Source organism: Wyeomyia smithii, chromosome 1, assembly GCF_029784165.1.
Source record: "Wyeomyia smithii strain HCP4-BCI-WySm-NY-G18 chromosome 1, ASM2978416v1, whole genome shotgun sequence".
Lineage (NCBI taxonomy): Eukaryota > Metazoa > Arthropoda > Insecta > Diptera > Culicidae > Wyeomyia > Wyeomyia smithii.
In genome coordinates this window covers 69835567-69858084 of record NC_073694.1, presented here as the reverse complement: position 1 = coordinate 69858084, position 22518 = coordinate 69835567, and the positions used below count along the sequence as shown (strand labels likewise).

Here is a 22518-nt window from a genome sequence, read left to right as displayed (position 1 = left end):
ACGCGGCGTCGAGAATCAAGCCCGCGAGGAGGTTGTATTCTTCAAGTGGTGAATGATGTTGAATCGACTCGACCGCTTTTGAAATCATTTCCTCGTATAACTTCCAATCGACATTTCGTGTGAGGTCATACGGAATGTCAATTGGTCGCATGCGAGTTGACCCGTTAGTAATTGAAATAAGAATAGGCAGATGGTCGCTACCGTGAGGATCGAGGATTACCTTCCATGTGCAATCCAACCGTAGCGACGTCGAACATAAGGATAGATCCAAAGCGCTTGGGCGCGCTGGAGGTTTCGGGATACGTGTCATTTCACCGTTGTTTAAAATAGTCATGTCGAAGTCATCGCAAAGGTTATAGATTAAAGAGGAGCGGTTATCATTGTATGGGGAACCCCAAGCCACGCCATGAGAGTTGAAGTCTCCCAAAATCAAACGTGGCGAGGGAAGAAGTTCTATTAAATCAAAGAGCAGCCGTTGCCCAACCTGTGCTCTGGGGGGAATATATATTGAGGCAATACAAAGCTCTTTACCTTGTATTGTCATTTGACATGCGACAACTTCGATGCCTGGAATCGAGGGGAGGTTAATACGATAGAAAGAATAGCACTTTTTAATCCCTAAAAGTACTCCTCCATATGGGGTGTCTCGATCAAGGCGAATAATATTAAAATCATGGAAGTTGAGATCAATATTTGAAGTAAGCCAAGTTTCACAAAGGGAAAATGCATCGCATTTGTTTTTATTTATCAAAACTTTAAACGAATCAATTTTTGGTAAAATACTTCTACAATTCCACTGTAAGACAGAGATAGAATCCTTCATATACGCAGTTGAATTAGGCATCGAAGGATACAATCGCTGCAAGGAGAGGCCATTGGGCAGTCAACTGCTTCAAAAATGATCTAACTGTTGGGAGGAATGCTGTAAGAAAAATTTTAATTGGATCGGGTACATTGAAAGTTTCAAAAATCCAGTCCACAATGTCAGAAAATTTCACTAATCCAGAGTTTGTTTCATCAACTGGGAGTGTAAAAGGAGCAACTGGGGTTTTAGATGTTCCTGGCAGTGCTGGGAACTCCTTCTGGGACTTTAAATTTGCCAGCCCAGGAGGAGTTTGCTTCGGTTTTTCCGCAGCACTGTTTGGTTTGTTTGTAACCTTCATTTCACTTTGAGAAATCTTAGGACCTTTTCTGGGAAGTTTAGGAGAGGAAACACTTTTCCTCTTTCTAGACTCCCCAGGATTGGCGTAAGATGCTCCCGCTGGTGAATCGTCAGAATCGGTTTCCTCAGAGGGCAACAGATCGAAGGGGTTCGAAGTAACGGGAGAAGTGGTAACGGTCTTCTTCAGCATGTCAGCGTAGGAACGCTTTGAACGCTCTTTGAGAGACCGTTTAATTTTATCCCTGCGCTGCATGTACACCGCACATGTCGAGAGCTCATGCAGATTTTCTCCGCAGTGAATACACTTTTCAGCGTTAACACTGCAAGAATCTTCCGCATGAGACTCCCCACACTTGCCACAACGTGCCTTACTGCAGCAGTAGGCGGCTGTATGGCCTAACTGCTTGCAATTCAGGCAGTTCATGACGCGGGGCACGTAGAGCCTCACAGGGAGACGAACCCGGTGGATCGAGACGTGGCTTGGTAGTGCAGACCCGGCGAACGTAACTCGAAACGAGTCTGACGGAGTGTATACTGTTTTGCCACCGATGATCGATGCTGACCGCAATTGCTTGCAGTCGAGCACCTTTACTTCGGGACACGTTTTGTTCTTAAAGCACCCTTTGGCACTTTGCAGTATACACTCGACGGACAGACTCGAATCGGTTATGACACCGTCGATCTCCACGTCTCGTGCGGGTATGTAAACGCGATACTCGCGTGTGAAGAGCTCAGAGCAAGCTATATCGTTGGCCTCTTTCAGGTTACCGACCACGACACGGAGCTTGTTAGGCCGGACCTTGGAAATTTCGGTCACGCCCTTGTACTCCTTCGTCAGGTCTTTAGAAATCTGCAAGAGGTTCAACTTTTTCGATTTCGGTCCTGCCTTTGGCCGAAAATAAACAGTATAGCTGCCCTGGGCTCCGTCTGGGTAAAGCCTGGGGCGAGGGGGGACTGAAGAATGAACAGGGGAGGGGGTAACAGAAGGGTCAGGGTCAGAGGGGTTCGGGGATGGTGGCGCGGGAGGCGAGGGATCTACATCCATCGCGCTATGTTTAGCGCACTAGCGCTGACAAGAACACGTACCTTTTTATTTCTCCCTTCCAGTAAGGTTGGTTGTCCGATCGTTCGAAGTAGCAGCCGTTACAGCCAGCAGCACCAATACAGCAGCACCAAACAGCCACCAGCAGCGAGCCAGGTGTGAGATCACTCCACACAGCGATACGACTCGCTGACACTGATGGCTTCTTCTTTTTCCTCGTTTGTGTCTCGTCCACTGCTGTAGCACAATCCAGCCAGCAGCCAAATCGGCTTACGCACCAGCTGGCAGTCACGATGCGAAACAGTTGCACAAAGGAACGACCTTGAACCCGGATTTATTTCACTCGACCAGGCAAACAATGCCAACACTTGTTCACACGTCTTTTGTTTTATACTCTATCGGACCGATCACCAAACACGTCCAGTACTGATGCGTGTTCGGCACAGAATGGAGCGTTTATGTTTGTTCAAATTATTATACTACTAGTTGAACATACCCGGCGATGCTCGGGATCAAAGGTTTCAAAGATAGATTTTTTTTTATTTCATTGCTGCATTAGCTCAACTCACTTCATAAATATAATTTACATCTTATACTTCCATCATCTTTAAGTAGGGTGTCGAACGTCTTCGTCAGTGGTTTTCTTCGGACCTTTTTTGCATAAGATTGCGCCAGTAAAACTACCGAAGAAAACCACTGACGAAGACGTTCGATACCCTACTTCAATATTCTGAGAACGCGCAGAACGGAAATACCCATATTGGATTGTTTTTTATGATTTTGGGCTGATTTACAGAAACTGGAAGTCACCATTATGGATTTCAAAATGACGTATGGAGTTCCACTTTCGAAAGTATTGAAATTGTTGGCCAAATATCACTTTAGAAGTCATAAATTTGCATGTTTCATGTAGTTTTGTGAATAATATATCAAATTTAGTAATCAGAAACTTGTTATTTTTCTTCAAATGTCTTTTCTGAACGTTAACAAACATTTTAATAAAAAAAAATGTGTCATCGCTGTAAAATGACGTATGGAGGTCCACTTTCGGAAGTATTGAAATTGTTGGCCATATATCACTTTAGGTTATTTTCCTGAAACCGGAAGTCGCCATTTTTTAATCCACAAAACTTTGTAGAAAATAAGAAAATAAAAGATTTTTAATGCTTAAGCTGCCTCTTAATCGATATTCAAACAAATGAATCGTAACCTTTCCTGCAGCTAGATGTTAGTTCTAGTTTGGATTAACGCAAAAAAAGTAAAACAGTAAGATTAAAAGCTGAATGACCTTCTGGTTAAAATCTCTCTAATAAAAATCAAATTCAAATTCAAAAGTACAAAAGTAAATCGAATGCCGTAAAATGTAACTATTCACAAAACTACGAAAACATCAGAAATGTAAAATGTTCATGCTCGAGATATGGGTTATTCTGCAAAAAAAAAATGTAGATGAAAGAATTTTATTGCAAAAAAACAAATCATTGAATTTTGATTCAGAGGCGAATTGCGCATAAAAAGTCAAAGTTTCGCATGTAATCGTATAAAAACGTATAAATTAAAAAAAAATATTTTTCGGTGATTTTCTGTATTCTGTATGCTGTATATGGTCCTCGTGGCTCTGTGGTTAGCGATGTCGATTGGCTCCCACACGGTTGTGATATCGGGTTCGATCCCCGATCAGGTCGAGAATCTTTTCGAACTGCAATTTTTCTCGACTCAGCTCTGGGGCACGGTGTATCGTTGTTCTTATCCTACAACATGCAAAATGTGCTAAAACAATATCGATAACGAATTTTCTCAACTAATCTGGTTGATCGAGAGCGCTATTAGAGGGCTGCAATATTGTTGTGCTGTATACAGAAAATCATCTTCAAACATACATTTTATATTTTAACATGAACAAACATTTTAATGAAAAAAGAATCACATGTCATCGCTTTAAATTTTGATTTAGAGGCAAATCCAGCATAAAAAGTCATAATTTTGCATGTTTCACGCAGTTTTGCGAATAATATCTCAAGTTTTAGTAATCATATACGTTTTATTTTTCCTCAAATGTCTTTCCTGAACGTTAACAAACATTATAGTGAAAAAAAAAATCATATGTCAACGCTTTGAATTTTGATTTAGAGGCGAATTTAGCACAGAAAGCCATAATTTTGCGTGTTTTCGGTAGTTTCGTGAATAATATCTCAAGTTTTAGTAATCAGATACTAATTATTTTTCCTTACATATCTCTCCTGAACGTTGACAAACATTTTAATGAAAAAAGTATCACATGTCATGGCTTTAAATTTTGTTTTAGAGGCAAATTCAGCATAAAAAGTCATAATTTTGCTTGTTTTACGTAGTTTTGTGAATAAAATCTCAAGTTTTAGTAAACAGATACTTGTTACTTTCCTTCAAATGTCTTTTCTCAACGTTTACAAACATTTTAATGCAAAAAAAATCACTTGTCATCGCTTGAAATTTTGATTTAGAGGCAAATTCAGCATATTTTTGCTTGTTTTACATAGTTTTGTGAATAATATCTCAAGTTTTAGTAATCAGATACTAATTATTTTTTCTCACATGTCTTCCCTGAACATTAACAAACATTTTAGTGAAAAAAGGTGGCATCGCTTTGAATTTTGATTTAGAGGCAAATTTACCACAGAAAGTCAAAATTTTGCATGTTTTACGTAGTTTAGTGAATAATATCTCAAGTTTTAGTAATTAAATACCTATTATTTTATCTCAAATGTATTTCTTGAACATCAACGATCATTTCAATGAAAAAAGAATCACATGTCATCGCTTTGAATTTTGATTTGGAGACGAATTAAGTATAAAAAGTCATAATTTTGCATGTTTTACGTAGTTTTGTGAATAATATTTCAAGTTTTAGTGATCAGATACAAATTATTTTTCCTCAAATGTCTTTCCTGAACATTACCAAACATTTTAGTGAGAAAAGAATCATATGTCATCGCTTTGAATTTTGATTTATAGGCAAATTTAGCACAGAAAGTCAAAATTTTGCATGTTTTACGTAGTTTTGTGAATAATATCTCAAGTTTTAGTAATTAGATACCTATTATTTTTCTTAAATGTCTTTCCTTAACATCAGCGAACATTTTCATGTTAAAAAACCTACATGTCACCGCTTATTATTTTTGGCTTAGAACGATTCAAAATTATAATGATTACTGTACACCTCAGAGACTGAGGGAATAATATCAATAAGACCAAGCGTTACGGAATTCCATTTTTATATAGTAGATGTATGAATATTAAATTAATATATTCATTTGAAGAGCATGTTTGAATACGAAATTAATATATTCATTCAGAGTTTAACTGTCAGTAAAACGCATCTTTTACTTACTTTTATTGCGACAAATCATAGAGACCATATGGAGAGGAGCAGCCCTTGACCGAGTTTAATGGAGGCGTAATCTGGATGCGGTTTCCAGTCCAGTCGCCCCTTACACCCGCTGCACAGAAATCCTCGTCGACAGCACACACTCCACGCGTGCGTGGTTTGCAACATCGATGCAGCGAAATCGAAGGTTGTGGATCTTATCTTTTTCACTGATGTTTACTTTTTTCACGCATGCAAACGGTAGTGAAAAAGCAGCAGCAAGCGAAAACTTGCGTGCGTTTATATTCTGTCAGTTGCAGCCAACTTTCATTTCGCTCGGACTGTAAACTCGTGAATTTCGCTTCACTTAAACTGTAAACTGCAGGCTGGTGAAATACCCGCGTGTTCCACAAACGAGGTTTCACGACAGATTTCGCAAACGAAAAAAGGGAAAAATTCTCCGCCTATGCGAATTCGTTACTGTGATCTTTTGGTTAATTCTTGGAAACGCAACTTTAAACAAGGCACTTCCGCATTTTCATTCGAGCCGAAAATTTTACTATGTAAACAAACCTGCGACAACTGTCAAATCCCTTTCTTCTTAATGTTTTGTGACGTCATCGTGCAATGATCTATAGATTATTGCACGACAACGTAATCAACGAAATTTATCATGCGCTCTCTAATGAAACAGGTCACAATTCTCAGTAAGATCGATGACACCGATTTTTCGCTCCAAATTCTAACACCTTGTAAGTGACCTTCTTGAACTGTAACAAAAAGGCAGCGGGGGCCTAGTGTGGTTGGTAACGTCTCCGTCAACCACGCTCGACGCCTGGGTTCGAATCCCACCGCCGACATAGGTGTCGATGGTTGTGAGGTGGCGTGATCCACTCACAACCAACCCAACTGGTCTAGATTCAATCCTAGCCGACACCGGGAGATTTTCTGAGGCGAAAAATCTCTGGGATCACGCCTTCCATCGCATGAGGAAGTAAAGCCGTTGGCGCCGGTCCGTTAATAAACGGGTCGTGAGTTAGGGTCCTGGGTGTGGAGTCGCCTCCCTGGGCGTCGGTGATTGGCCACAACAGTGGCGGAACTAGACCGACGGAAAATAAACGAGAATAAAAAAAAAAACTGTAACAAAAAGTAAGGTTAGGTGGCTTCAATGATTGTTTCAATCTGTGTAATTTTGTCTTGCTATCGTGCTAGTCGTGTTTCCGTGTGTTGTTTTCCGTTACCAACTACGTTTATGTTTGTTCAAATTATTATACTATGTATGAATATTAAATTAATATATTCATTTGAAGAGCATGTTTGAATACGAAATTAATATATTCATTCATAGTTTAACTGTCAGTAAAACGCATCTTTTACTTACTTTTATTGCGACAAATCATAGAGACCATATGGAGAGGAGCAGCCCTTGACCGAGTTTAATGGAGGCGTAATCTGGATGCGGTTTCCAGACCAGTCGCCCCTTACACCCGCTGCACAGAAATCCTCGTCGACAGCACACACTCCACGCGTGCGTGGTTTGCCTTGAAGTCGTCGCGTCGGCTTCTATCTGGGTTTCCGGGTTGCTGAATATTATTTTTGCCACCGAGTATTGATTACAAGATTCTACGCTCGAAAACCTCAAGAGTTCGCCGATCGACCTCGTTCCACGTCCACGACTCATGTCCGTAGAACGCTATCCAGAGGATCAGTGGCACGTAAATTTTGTACGGATCTATAGGCTAAGGGACCTAAGCTGGCTACGCAATCTGAAATAAGCTAATCATTCCGTGGCTCACCTCGTTATCTTACGTTGCGAGTGTACCAAGATAAACCCATTTATCAACCACTTCGAAAGTATCCCCATCCATCACCAACGCCCGTAGAACTGCCACACTCTCAGTCATCCACCATGTACTTCGTTCTGGCAGTGTTTATGATGAGTCCGATTCTCGCAGCTTCCCTTTTTAGAGCCGTATGAGCCTCCTCCATAGCTCTAGAGGGCGTTTCACTTCAAATCTGCACACACTGATACATACTTGTCTTTTCTCCTCAGAAAACCTCTAGAGTGTAGAAGAACATCTTGCACTGCGAAAACAAGTGCTCTCACACTAAAGAGCAAATCAACGCACATGCTAGAAGAGAGCGACAGACGATTTTTATCTGTTGAGTTTCCTGAGGACACCGCGGTGAAATCTGAAATCTCTCTCTTGCGAGACCATGAACTATGGTGTACTTTTCACACGTATGGACATCACGCACAATAATTACACAGCAGAGCAATCTGCGGTGCGTTTCACAGTTTGTTTCTTGAGCATGGCAGAGGAGGAAAAGAGATTGGGAGAAACAAAAATAGACTGCGTGCCGGTCGTGTTCACTCTGGTCGAATTCGTTTTCGCGGTGTAGCAACACGAGAACTACACCTTTGCCCGGTAGTTTTTTTTTTCACTTTCCGGACTACTCGCCAGTGGACACTGTGGTGTACTTCTGCGTTTTCTCTGTAGAGTGATTCACCCCCCTTGTTTCTATCAGATGTCGGGTGAGTTGGAAGTGTGTTTGTCACTCTGTAAGTTGGTTAAAACACTTTGGAGTGGAGGAAAAAGCAGTGTGGTGAAAGCATTTGCTACACGCAGGCACATACTGAAAGGGAAGTGCGCGGTGATTTTTTTTCTCCGCTCTTCCCACATACTGAAGAGAATGACAAGCATGTACTGATATCGCTCTAACTTTAAATAAAATGGGTAATCAAATTAAATGATATTCTGCGTACACATAGTTTGATGTGTATTGTTCACATGCTCTCAGTTGATTTCATAGAGTGCGCAAAAGTTTTCAAAATGTCGTCGAAAGAGCAGTGCGTTCGCGAAAAAATTTTGCACGGGTACTTTGAAAATGAGCATCTGTCGCACCGCGACATCGGGAGAAAGCTAGGAATCGTGAATTCTACGGTATCTGGTCTGGACATTTCAAAGAACAGTGGATCAGAAGCTCACATCCGAACGGAAAAGCATTAAATTCAACGATCACAAGCGCGTGGATACTGCCTTCAAACCCAAACCAAACGCCTCGGTCCGATCTGTGGCTAAAAAGTTGTATGCGAGTGCGTCTTTCGTGCGGAGGATTAAAACACGAATCAGAAAACGTTCGTTTAAGTTCCAGAAGTCACTAAACCGAGATGAGAAGCAAAACACGACCGCGAGAAGACGTGCGCGGAAGCTGTACGATCAAAAGTTGATCAAGTCACACTGTTGCGTGATGGATGATGAGACGTACATCAAGGCAGACTTCCAAGCAGATTCCTGGAAAGCTGTACGTGACGACCAAGGATAAGTTTGTTGTTCCCGAGGACCTCAGGATGTATAAGGTCTCGAAATTCGCCTAGAAGATTCTGATTTGGCAAGCCATTTGCACAGCGGAGTACTCCATTCGTTACCGATAGCACTATGAATGGACAATATTATCTGAAAGAGTGCTTCCAGAAGCAGCTCCTTCCTTTCCTCAAGGCTCACAATGTTCTGATGCTCTTTTGGTTGAATTTGGCATCCTTCCGCTACTCCAAAAAGGTGGTAGAGTAGTTAAAGGCGGACGAAGTCGATTTGAACCCCCCAAACACTCCGGTACTTCTCCCGATCGAAAAGTACTGGGCCATTATGAAGGGATACCTCTAAAACGATCTAAAGTTGTGAAGAATGTCGAAAAAATGAAGAGGTACACTAAAAACGGTTAATTCTGAAGTCGTACAGAATCTTATGGCTGGGGTTAAGGCTGAGGTTTAAGCATTTGGTTACACAGGTTAAATAAATCAAATGAATAATGCCGAAACAAGCTCCTATTATTTCTTCATACTTTCTGAAGATTTGGTGGCAGCCGAATAAAAACTCGAATTTCGAGTTTGAATTTTGTCTGTGCAGATTTGGAGGAAAACACCCTTTACGATTACCACCGATGATATCGATATCGCCTGCAAAGCCTAGAAACATGTAAGACTTCGTGATGCTAATGCAGCTCCTCTGCACACCTGACCTTCGTATAGCATCATTAAGAGCTATGTTGAACAACAAGTTCGAGAGCCCGTCCCCTTGCTTCAGACCATCCAACGTCACAAACACGTCCAAAATTCCACCCTCTGTCCCGTCCCTTTAAGTGAAGCCGTCAAGAGTACCACGTATCAGTTTGATCAGCTTTAATCTGCTACAACTCTTTGCGTTTCACTGAATCGTACGCCGCCTTGAAGGCTATAAACAGATGATACGTCTCAAGGTGATCCAGTTGGTTTCGAGGTACAAGCCAGGCGTCGTAGGTCCGCGTCTCGGCTCGGGAGAGACTGTTAGCGTCAGCAGAATCGTAGGATTAGCCCCGCAGTTGTCCTGAACAGTTAGCTGCGGAGTCGGTTTGCTTTTTTTATTCACCAACAAAGGCTTCTTGCAACGGCCAGTCTATGGTACAGGATGCGGGTGAGAATATTATATGCGGAATTGAGTCATTTCCAATTATTCTCCTGTTCCCTCCAAAGATCCTCACCGTCCAACACCACTTTGAAGTGTTGTTTCCAGCTGTGACTCACCGGTAATCAGATGCACCTCCCTTCCATTACCTTACCTGGCTGGAATTCTTCGCCTCCGTGAGGACGCAATCGTAGTGTACACGTTTCTTCCGAAGTTGAAACCTTTTTTTGTAAGCTCTAGCTTCACAGTGTCTCACCCGCATCTGATCATTCTTCCGTGGATCCTATTTCATATCTATCATCTCTCGCGCTGTTTCACTGACCGCGTCGTGGGTGGGCTTCCACTACTCGTTGAAGTCCACTCCAACTGGTTCATCGAGCCGTCCATCCACTTTCCGAATGTACTCTGTAGCTACTGGTTCCGCTGGTAGCCTCTAGATGTTCAGACATATCTCCCTCTTCGATTTAAATACAAGGTGTTCAATAAGTTCGAATACACTTCAAATCTGTGGTAAAAACGAAAATACAAGATATTCTTCCCTGAAACAATTTTATTGAAGCAGTGTATATTAATAACCTTTACGACATATTTCAGACTAGCTGGAAGCAAACTCTCTTTGTGCTCTATGACGAGCTCGAGACATGGCCCATCGGTGTCTCGTCATAGATCTTGGAAATAAGATTTTTAAATTGGTCCAAAGTGCTTACGTAACGTAAGTTACGTTATGTTCGCTCTGCTTGTCCAGCACGTATGAATCCAGAGGATTGAGATCTGAAGAGCTGGGAGGTCACATAGTCTTATCGAGGAAATCAGTCAAATTCTCCCGACAGTACACTTGGACCATATTCCTGTTGAAGTACGTAATGATCCTTCCCGTAGAGATCCCAAAATGTCATGGTCACAACCTTTTACAGAACCTCGGTCTTCTCGCTAAACACCAGGTGTTTATTTGGGACGATGGGATGATGGCAAACGCCGACACCGACAGCCGATCATCTCCGACACTGTGTGGCTGTTGCAAGAAAAGAGTTTCTCATCAGAAAACACGAACTACTGAATTGCGTGCCGCAACCAACTTCACGACGGCGTCGCGGTACTCTTTCATCGTGCGCGGTAAACAAACAACAAAGTCGACACCATGCGCGTCGGTTAGCCTATATATTAGGCTATAGCTGACACACACATAATGCACAGGGTGTGCACCTACATAACGATGATAGTTTATATTTGATATTGAACACCCTGTACGTTGGACAGTTGGGTGCGAATCCTACCTACCACGAGATAGTGACCTGAAACGACATTCGGCCCCCGAAAAAACAGCACATCGTTGATGTCTGAAAGGTGCCGGCCGTCGATTAACATGTGGTCGATCTGGGACAAGGCCTCTCCATTGGGGTGTCAGCAGATGTACTTCCGTATGTTTCGACGTGCAAATTTGGTACTATAGATGGCCATTTCCCTTTCTCTACCAATAACAGAGCGAAAGAAGTCCTTCCGTGCGACTTGTATATTAATTTCTCCGACGACGATCTTTATGCCGTGTTTCAAGTACTCTCCATGGGCGGGGGCCTAGTGTGGTTGGTAACGTCTCCGCCAACCACGCTCGACGCCTGGGTTCTAATCCCACCGCGGTGGCGTGATCCACTCACAACCAACCCAACTGGTCTAGATTCAATCCTAGTCGACACCGGGAGATTTTCTGAGGTGAAAAATCTCTGGGATCACGCCTTCCATCGCATGAGGAAGTAAAGCCGTTGGCGCCGGTCCGTTAATAAACGGGTCGTGAGTTAGGGTCCTGGGTGTGGAGTCGCCTCCCTGGGCGTCGGTGATTGGCCACAACAGTGGCGGAACTAGACCGACGGAAAATAAGCGAGAATAAAAAAAAAGTACTCTCCATGTCTGCTCAAGAAGCTCCTAAAACTCCTTCTTTACGTCGTTGGTTTTATCGTTCGTCATCGTAATAACTCCGCCAGGAGTGTAGTGATGGATCCATGTTTCATCCATTATTGTCTCGATTTCACGAATCATCACTAAAAATCCTACCTAGTACACGTAGTCCATGCCAGATTCTCCATCAAAAGTTTAACATGTTGATCGGTTTGATCAATTGTTAAGGTCGTTTGTGATGCTCATGGTCTCAACTAAATCGCTAAATTTCACTTTACGATCATTCTGCACGATCCACGACGTGAATGCCTCTTTTGGCCTTCCTGAGCGTGGCGTATCGATTGTAGAGGTACGGTCACGACGAAATTGAGCAAACCAATACGTAACGGCTAAATTAAGTGGAGCAGATATTCCGTGACACTTATTAAGCCATTGGCATTGCTTTGCTTGAACAGTATTTTTTCCCATCAGGTAGCGATTACTTACTTGGCTAATGGACCGATCACCGGTCTAGGGCCGAACGAATTAGAGATGTCCAGCTTCTTCTGTCTTGGGCAACCGTTCTCCAGTCTACTCGTACACCAGCAGATCGTGCATCTTCTTCCACCGCGCACATCCACCGCGTGCGAGACCTGCCACGGAGTTGACGGCCTTCTTCTGGTTCTCTACTGAAGATAGTTTTGGCAGCTCTCTCGTCAGGCATTCTGGCTACATGTCCAGCCCACTGAAGCCTGCCCCGCTGTATTACCTTCACTATATCAGCATGTTTGTATACCTTATACAACTTGTGATTCATGCGCCTGCGCCACACTTCTTTACTTTACACTTTACGCTCAAAAACTCCGAGCACTCGTTGATGAGCTTCCTTCAGCGTCCATGTTTCATGTCCGTTAAGGGCCACCGGGAGTATCAGCGTCCTATACAGCGCTAGTTTTGTGCGAGTTTGCAAACTACGGGATTTTAGCTGTTTACGTAGTCCGTAGAGCTGCAACTCCTCGTTTCACTTCACGGCTTATATCGTTGTCACATGTCACAAGCGTACCAAGATAAACGAATTCGTCAACCACTTCAAATCGTTCCCCATTTATCTCCACCTCAGCACCAACACCACGAGGGCTCCAACGCTCTCTGCCAGCTACCATGTACTTCGTTTTGGCAGAGTTAATGACAAGCCCCAATCTCGCTGCTTCCCTCTTCAAAAGTACGAAGGCCTCCTCCACGGCCTTACGGTTGATACTGATGATATCGATGTCGTCCGCAAAACCAAGAATCGTACCGATTCTTTCCACGTTTGCTCTTCGTACTGCCATCAGGTAGCGATACCTAATCTAAACACGAAATCCATTTTTCTATTATAAGCAAAAATAAAAAAGTTGTGTCACTTCAAGAGCAACAACTACAGAATGACTAGTCTGAGAGTGCATTGCAACGCTCAGGGAACTTTGCCGCCTCAACAAAGTTATGCTACTTTGGGTACCCCGTCACTGCGGAATGGTAAAAAATGAACATGCCGACAGCCTAGCAAGACAAGAATCTGCTCAACAATTCGTTTGACCTGAACCGTTTCCCCGTGGTTCTGTGATTAGCGGTGTTGGTCAGCTAGCTCTCTCACACGGTTGTGATGTCGGTTCGATTCTTGATCAGGTCGAGGATCGTTTCGAGTTAGAAATTTTCTCGACTCAGCACTGCGGCACGGTGTACATGCAAGATGTGCAAAAAAATATCAATAACGAATTCTCTCAATTGATCTAGTTGTCTAGATCGAGACCGCTATTAACCCTCCAGGGGTGCGATATTGTTTGTTGTTTGTGTGAACCTTTTTACTTAGAAACCTAAGTACTTCCACATTAAAGGTGAACTAAGTACATGGTAAAAGCTAGAAATAGCATCTCATTGACAACATGCGCAGGGTTGTAAACAAGCCAAACAGTTTATCTACCTCAACCTTACGTTATCAAAAACCTACTTAGTTCAACTCGTAGTTAACTACGCATCATCACGGGACTCCTCACTAGACACTGTTCTGCTCTTCATCATTTAAAGAAAATCGACGAAATCCCAACAACTGCCGCTTTTGCACCGCTGAGCCTGAGCTAGTTAGAGTCGGCAGCCTCAGAGATTTTGCAGTTGCAACACCATCTCTACGTCAGGCCATAAACTTTTCGGCCCCTGTAACACTAATGTGAATCATTTGAGGTTGTTTCCTGATCAGTCCGGTCGCTACGGAGGGTGGTTTTCGTTAGTTTTTTTTTTTTTTTGAAGTGTGACATAGAAAAATAATCTTTTGCTTAATTATTTTCGAAATAATTATAATTATCAATTTATCATTTACGTTAACATCAGGAACAGACGATTATAACAAATCGAAACAAAATTGATTATATTGAAATGCACCAAAGCAATGCTAAGCATAATATACTGCAGCCAACAATGATTACCCAAAAATCAATAATAACTCACAGTGTATCGCAGTAACTGCATCGATCGTTAACACAGAAAACCATAACAATGATAACGATTGCTTATCGGAAAATTCGTCTAATCTCTCTTTTCGCTAATCTACCGTCGTGCAAATTGATATCGGGCCCACTGGATGACTACTGGGTTGTCGCACCGCTCCGCATCTTGACGGGCATTTATAAAAGCAACTCGTAGAGTCTCTTTCCCGCTTAGTGAATTCCAAATCACCCGCGTGCAATGACCACGTCGGAACATATAGCTGATTCGTCGGATACTGGCGGCGTAGTTGATGTTACGATACCGTCAGTTCAAGTTCACCATATCTCGAGTGTCCCGCGACTTACCGAACGAGCGAAACCGTCCCCCCCAATGCCACACGAATTGCCGGTTATCACGTGGTCTCTCGGCGCCGATGACAATGATGATCATCGTCAGCGGGATCAGTCGTTCGGGAACGGTTTACGGTAAATTGATGTTTTATTTTTCAATAATTCCAACTTTTTTCATGCCCACGCACGCGAACAAATAGTTTGATTCACGGGCGTAGCGCGGTCTAAATGCCCCGCAGCTCGTTGGATATGATAAACGGCCAATTAGCGCACTGTTAACGTTTGTCTCCGCAAATGCATCACCACGCGTTCACACGGGGAATGCAACTTTCATAGAAACAGTCACACGCGAGTACTACAACCATGCGGAGTGTATTTGTGTCTATAATAAGAAGCCTACAGTGATTTCGTGTGTAAATTTGAACATATTGATCGACAAAAAACATATTTTGGCGTTTTTTCGATGTATACGTTCATACAGTTGAATTCGAAGGATGATATTGCAACTGACAGGTTCGTAACTTTGTAGCAAATAATGACAACTTGTGTGCTGTAGTAAAAGCGAAGGAAAGCTTTGGTGCTACATTCCGTGTGCTGCGGTAAGCGGGTTTGAAAAGCGACATTAAACTTTCTTCTACAACTGATTCTTCTTCAAAATACCACGAATCGAACAAATATGTGCAAATAATAGGAGTTTCGAACATTGTTGAACATTGTTGAAATTAATTCCATTCTGAGCAAAGCGAAAATCTTATCAAAATAATGATGTTTCTTTGATATGCGGGTATGAAAAAATGCAAGCTGCAAACATTTTTCATCTCATTTGGAACCGTGAAAGATTCAATCTAGAGAAATCAACGGTGTTATTTTTTTTTCGGGATTGAACATATGTTCTGTGCACTTAAAATCTATCAGTTGAGGCTAATTATCATTTTACACACGACCAGAAATATTTAATGAAATGTGATATTTTTCAGGTATATTCCTAACTTCGCACTTTATATTATTGGAAGTATCATTATTGCGAGTAAGTGACATGCTTATCATTTCTATGCTTATATGTAAGTTTCTACCCTTCCGTTTTAAGCTCACTGCTCTACTTTACAGAGCTTCTTTTTCTTCTGTTCATATCGTCAATTGCAATTGTCTGGAGATGTCTCAGCAAAGTGACTTATTTTGACAAGCGGAAGGAGTCTAATCGAAACGAAGCCGCCAATTACAATTCCCGGAAGTCTAAAATTCTTCTGGTCGATTTCTTTATAAGAATCTAGATTTTTTCAAGAAAAAGGAGTCTTATAGAAACCTCGTTTCTCTTGCCAATACCGCGCCACAATCACAATTCCCTGAAGAGGACTATTAATATACGTTTCTCTGGCCAGTTTTATTATGGAACGGATTTTCGCAAGAGAAACGTCAACAACGGTACTATATGATCCAGCGTGAAAGAAAACGGATAAAATTTCTTTTGAATTAGATTCCACAACGATTTCACAAGTTTAGCAGTATGTTTAGCAGTAACAGTGGAAACAATAAAAAAAATGCGAACATGAACAGGTACAGCAGTAGTGGAAAAAATAATAGGTGTGAGCATTGCTTAAAAAATTCTGGTATTCGCTAAACTTCACCTGAAGAATCTCAACCACAATGGAGCTAGCTATTTCAATAATATGCTATGGAGTGACGAAACAAAATAGTTCAACTCAGAACAGATAACCGACATTATTTTAGACGGCCCAGAAATAGCGAGAAACTGTTTTAGATTTTCCAGATGATATTTGAAAATGCACCAGTCTTTTTTTTGCAAAGTCTTTTTCATGCGAAAAAAGTTTTTCTGGTATTACGAGCACGGTATTTTCAATCAATCAAGCGGTTCCAGATGGTTTTAGACGTCACCTTCAATTCAAGTTCCACTTTGGCATGGCTATACACACTTAAATTTTTTTGCCGGCTCTCGGTAATTTTTGCCGAGAACGGCACCACTGAGTGCTCGGTTAGAAAAAAAAATGACAGCTGTCACATATTTTCAAAAATCTCGGTTCAACCTAACTGAAGTTTCGGCACAAAATATTAACGAGCCGAAATATCAGTTAGGTGACCGAGATTCACGAAAAAATGTAACAGCTGTCATCATTTTTTTAACCAAGTACTCAGTGGTGCCGTTCTCGGCAATAAATTACCGAGACCCGGCAAAAAATTTTAAGTGTGTAGATGTGACGAATACATCTTTTTTACGAATTTCAGTACTCGGCGGACATTCCTAGAACTAGTTTTCCTTTTCACCCTTGTGTTTCTGATTTCTTCCGGCATTTAGCAGATTTTTCAACTATATTCTGTGAGCAGTCGATGGTTTCTGCTATTTTTTTTTAAGTTTCACCTTCATTTTCTAGTTTTTGATCAGCCTTTTTGTATCAGGGCTGACATGTTTACCGCGACCCTTTACCGATTAACAAAAAGCAAAATTATGAACCCAACTTTTGAAATATTAGTTTTTTAGTACAGACTTACTGTTTCCACTCACAGAAAACCGTAAATCAATATTTTTCAGTAAGCAAATCGTATTCATAGTCACGTCACGGTGTATAGTTTACTTTATACCTAATATTTTTTCCACTTAACCCTTTCCGACCGAAACCACACAGTTGTGTAGGTTAAAAAATGGCGGATAACAAAACCTCAATCGAAGCAATTTCTATAATAATACACTTGCTAGCTCCGGTTTTTTTATTTTCGTAGCAGCTGCGATGTTGACACTAACGTTGTGAGCAATAAAACAATGAATAGGACGTTTAAAAGGGACAGTAAAGGTTTTGTTTAATTCACCTTCTACCTACGCAATTATATGGGCCCGGTAGGAAAGGGTCAAAATATTAGTCAATGAAAGTTTTTTTCCGCTCACGGACAAAATACCATGAATTTTGTTAGATAGCATTTCCTATATATTTCCCATAATGTAAGCAATCTTACACAGATATTACGTTCAAATACGCCGTATACATGTTAGGTTAAAACGCAGATGATATTATAAGGGGGGGGTAGGGTTTTGAAGGCAGAAAAAAACAGGTTTTTACAGATTTTTTTTTGGGCGTACGGTGAAAGTAAATTTATTTCTGATTATTGTACATTAAAAAGTAGTAATTGAACTATATTCTGTAAAATATTGGTTGAAAAATATTGAAAATTGACCGAATGGTAGCAATTCTTCGCAGGCGCCTCAGAAAAAATACTTTTTGCGGTGCACGTCATACCTCAGCACTGGATCATCTGAAATGAAATAACCAAAGTTTTTCCTTCAATTTTTATGTCCCTCTAGGTATCTCTGTCGAGTTTTTACATTTTTTTTTATTTTTGTACTTTTTACAAGACTTGAAAGTGAAAATACCGATTTTTGGCCTAAATTCATGACTATTGTTGTTGATAATAAAAGAAATAAAATCAAAAACGAAAAAATCTCAACCTCATAAATTATGTAAGGAAATACTGTATAAAATTTGAGAACGATCGGTTGAATAGATTTTGAGATACAGAGTGCACCGACTCAAAAAACATCGATTTGAGAAAATCTGCTACCATTCGGTAAATTTTCAATATTTTTCAACCAATATTTTACAGAATATAGGTCAATTACTACTCTTTAATGTACAATAATCAGAAATAAATTTACTTTCACCGTACGCCAAAAAAAAATCTGTAAAAACCTGTTTTTTTCTGCCTTCAAAACACTAAAACACCTTTAATGCTATACCAGAATACTACAAGGTATACAGCCCTAGGGGTTGTATGAAATGGTGACGTTGGACTAAATGTATATATTATATGCTGCGATAAACTGTTCATAGGCAGCACTACCGTTTATATTTGATGGTCGTTATTGTAAAACTAACGATGCATGAATACATGAAAATTTAACACGTAGTTGCGAAAATTCTCAAAACTCTTATCTTCAAGCATCTATAGTTCTGAATAGAACCGATTCCACAATCTTCAGTTATAAATGCGTGCTATAGAACGCTGATGATCGCACCATCGGTAGCATTGAATATTTTGCTTGACCGCGCATAGTAAAGTTTGCTCTCCGCTGTGTCCTCCAGTAGCTGTGCCAGCTAAATATTCTGCAGTGTACGATGGTAACTGTTGCTGCCGTATGCGAAATAAAGGTAACATGTTCCGCATTGCCTGGAAGATGACTCGTATGCAGTATAGTCACAGTATACTTTACTAGTCTGGCGGACTGGATTTCGGGAACCAGTGTGAACTGTCAAAACGGGAACCAGTCCATAGTGCGTCGATTTTCGCATTTGAAGTATTGTAATCGTGCCGTAAAAAGATACAGAATAAATTAGACTCACTAATTGGACTTTTTGTGACAATTGCTATTTTTTTGAGAATAGTTATTGTAATGAATTAATGATATCACAATAACGTTGAATTTATGCATGTGAGAAAATCACAAGGAATAATTTCTTTCGTCGCATCAATAACGTGCTCTTTTTATAATTAATTGTTTATTGATAACATTATACTGCCACAGATTTGCTGTCCTGTCGCTTTTCACGCTGAACTATTATACGGGAAATGCTCAATCAAAACAAAATGATTTTTTTTATAATTTTCTCTTTCAACGAATAAATAAATTATCAGGTAACTCGCAAAATTTTAGCCATTTTCCTCTAATCTCCGCATTCTTTAGAAACCGGAGTAAACTTGTTTGTTTGTTTGTCCTTCGCCAATTGCTGTTACATTTGTTATAAACGCACTTCATTTTCACATCAAATGTTTACTTTCAAAGAAGTCATATGCAACATGAATTATATCCAGTGGTGTCAGGATTTCAATGTGAAGAAGTGGGTTGCCAGTTGCATGGTTCCCCATTCCGCCAGACTAGTAAAATACAGTGACTATAGTATGTAGCTCTCGTTCCTCAATGTCGCGTACCCTCTAACAGCTACACTCCACTCGCTATTGTGTGACAAACTAGACTGAAGCAGAATTGTCTACACGTAGTCTTTTGTAGCGAGTTTAGCGTAGATTTTTGCCATTAGGGCGTGGACACACAGCTCAGAGAAAGACAAACGGAACAAAACACTTTTTTGAGTCAAAATATGTAGGCAGTGGAATATATTCCGTCCATGTGATTTGGAAAATCTATACCGAGCGTCTTAGCAGAGTGAGTGGACTGAATTTTAATATTTATTTCCCAGATTTTTAGTAGAGTCTAACGGAAACCGATAATTATTTCTTTTGAGTCCATGTGATTGTTATCCGTGCTTGGGAAGCAAGCCAATAGCAAGGAAACAGTATGAGAAAGCTTGACCTTGGAACTTTTCACCTTTTTTCACCATTAAGCAGTAAAGCAACAATGTTAAACATTATGTCAAACAATTGTTACACATTTTATCTATCCACCGACATATAAATTACTAAGATGCATTAAGTCGTTCGCTTGCTATAATCGTTTTAAACCTGACGCAACATTTGCCAGTTTCATTTACAATTTCACAAAATGTAATCTATTATAGAAAACAAAGACGTAGTCCTACGTCAAAAGAGATTTAGATTTGGCATTGCAGCATAATAACCCGAGAGGTCGAATGAATCCTGCGTTGAAGGAAACAGTGATAGTGGTTGCAGAAAGGTGCATTAAAAGAAAAAAACAAGGATAGATAAATAAACAGAAGGTCAAGTTCCGAATCGGATTGTAGCACCATGGCTTTGCTTTGCAACCTTATTTACTTTTCACATACCTGATGTGCTTCAATCTTTTATTTACCCTGTTTTATGTTTGTTGCCTTTAATCATTTTTTCATTGACCTTTGTTTGATTGTATTCTTCAGGGTAATTGCTTGATTCTTCGTTTGCTCTAATTCTAGATTTTTCTTGCATTTGAAAAACAATTAGATTAATAATTTGATTTGAATAATGAAAATTAATGTAAATATGCCTGAATTCCGACCGTGTGTATATCTAACTACTGGCTAAGCGTTGGTTTTGAGAAAGTTGGAAACGCAATCTTTTGATTACTATACCTAATTCCTTTACTGAGTCTTCTCCGCACCTCAGTAGAAAGCATGTCTCAGTTGTCACTATAGTGAATTAAAGCTGCTTAATCCGCCAAAGACGATATCAATCAATCTGAATTTATCATGTATTCAATACCAATAATGATCATAATCAATAATGATCAAAGTATTAAATGACCCGAACATTCCACCCAATCGTTGTCATTAACATTCAACTTCGTCTTTTTACGGCCGTAGCAATGGAAGAATCTAATGAGCTTTATATGCTTTTAAAATCATTTATCAATGGTCATGCAATATGTTATTAGGTTAAGTTTTTTTGTTTCCTTTTTTTTATTACAACCGGAAAGCCCTTCAATGTCTTTTCAAAGAACCTTTGGGGTGTTTTGCGACTAGCAACTGGCCTTATTAGGCTGGCTATATATGGCGTAATACATAAACGATAAGAGTATAGTTCGCAAATTTAAAACCAGACATTACTAACTGCAAAACCTCCAAGCCCCTCAAACTGGGACAGGGTTTTTTCGAACGTCAGTGCTAAAAGAAGACGGTTTTGCAGAAAAATTGTTCTGCCGTGGCCATTTACAAACCTGTTCAGGCGTCGTACACAAATTACGTAACGCATGAAGGGAGGGGGGGGAAGTGGGGTTAAGTCTGCGTTACTTATTGTTACATAGGGAGGAGGGGGGGTAGTCGAGATCGTTACGTAACTGTGATGTTTGCTCAAAATTGCAAATTTGGAGGGAGGGACAGGTTGTCCAGCGTTACGTAATTTAGGGGGGGGAGTCATATCGAACGTTACTTATCGTTACATAGGGGGGAGGGGATCTGAAATCTAGGTTTTTAGCGTTACGTAATTTGTGTACAACGCCTTAGAACTAATGATAATACACTAAAGTCGCTTTTTACGCGGGGGATACATGCCGCGTAAAAAAAACCGCGTAAATTCCGGAATCCACGTAAAAAAAACCGCGTAAAAAGAAACCCGCGTAAAAAGCGACCTTAGTGTATACCATAAATGATATAACCTGAACAGACAAATTCATATTCCAAACATTCAAATCTACATAATATTCACCAAGGGGCTAGAATGATGTCAATGTAATTCAAGTGCTATACAAAAGCAAGTGAAACTCGTAATGTGATCACAATAATTTATGTGCATGCCATTAATTACGAGCTTAGATTTGTAAATGCCATTACGGTATTGAATGAAAGAATCTGGCGGTATTTTCAACCTTTGGGTATCAATGAACTCGGATTAGAATCTAGTTTATTGGAAACATTTAAACCTTAAAGAAACAAGATGTCAGAAATAGTTCTACGCGTTGCAAGAATGCACATTTGGACACACACTCCTAAAATCCGAAATACTTCCGGTGTCCTTTAGTCCCGTTAAAATCTCTAGTATTTTTTGGAAACTAAAATAGTAAAATGAAACCGGTTTCATCAAAATTGATTCATTTTTCGTTAAGTTCTGTCTGTTTAAAAATTGATAAAATTTTACTTGTCTCAATCGTTTTTTCTATCTCCTGAATGTGCACTGTGCAGTGCATGTCAGACTTTTTAGAGCAAACTTTTAATACCACGGAAGTTGGCACTGAAAAAATGTTTTGAGAAAAGTACTACTTTATGCTATGCATACATTGAACATCACTTTTGAAGTTAAATTTGTTGAAATTTTTACAACCATTCTTTTATGCCGTCACTTTTGGAATATATCATAGCGGAAATGAAGTTTTTCTTTGGCTCAACGAGCATGAGCTAAACACCAGAAATGGTTACCGGATCAGAATAACTTCCGAATTCCAGTGGATTCTGGTGTGGATTTAG

The 22518-nt window shown here is 40.4% G+C and overlaps 1 protein-coding gene across 5 annotated transcripts in view; it reads left to right on the top strand.

Moving 5' to 3' along the window:
* Positions 1-22518, top strand: part of LOC129718140 (proton channel OtopLc-like) — a 43455-nt gene that overhangs the window by 5771 nt on the left and 15166 nt on the right. For 2 of the 5 annotated variants that reach the window (XM_055668577.1, XM_055668576.1), the window contains exon 1: positions 14566-14803. The exons of 2 other annotated variants lie outside the window; for them this stretch is intronic. In XM_055668577.1, the coding sequence (XP_055524552.1) occupies positions 14577-14803 (227 nt within the window). In that variant the 5' untranslated portion in view covers positions 14566-14576. Of the gene's footprint in view, positions 1-14565; positions 14804-15022; positions 15182-22518 lie in introns of those variants that run through there. One more of the 5 variants, XM_055668580.1, reaches the window with a different exon arrangement.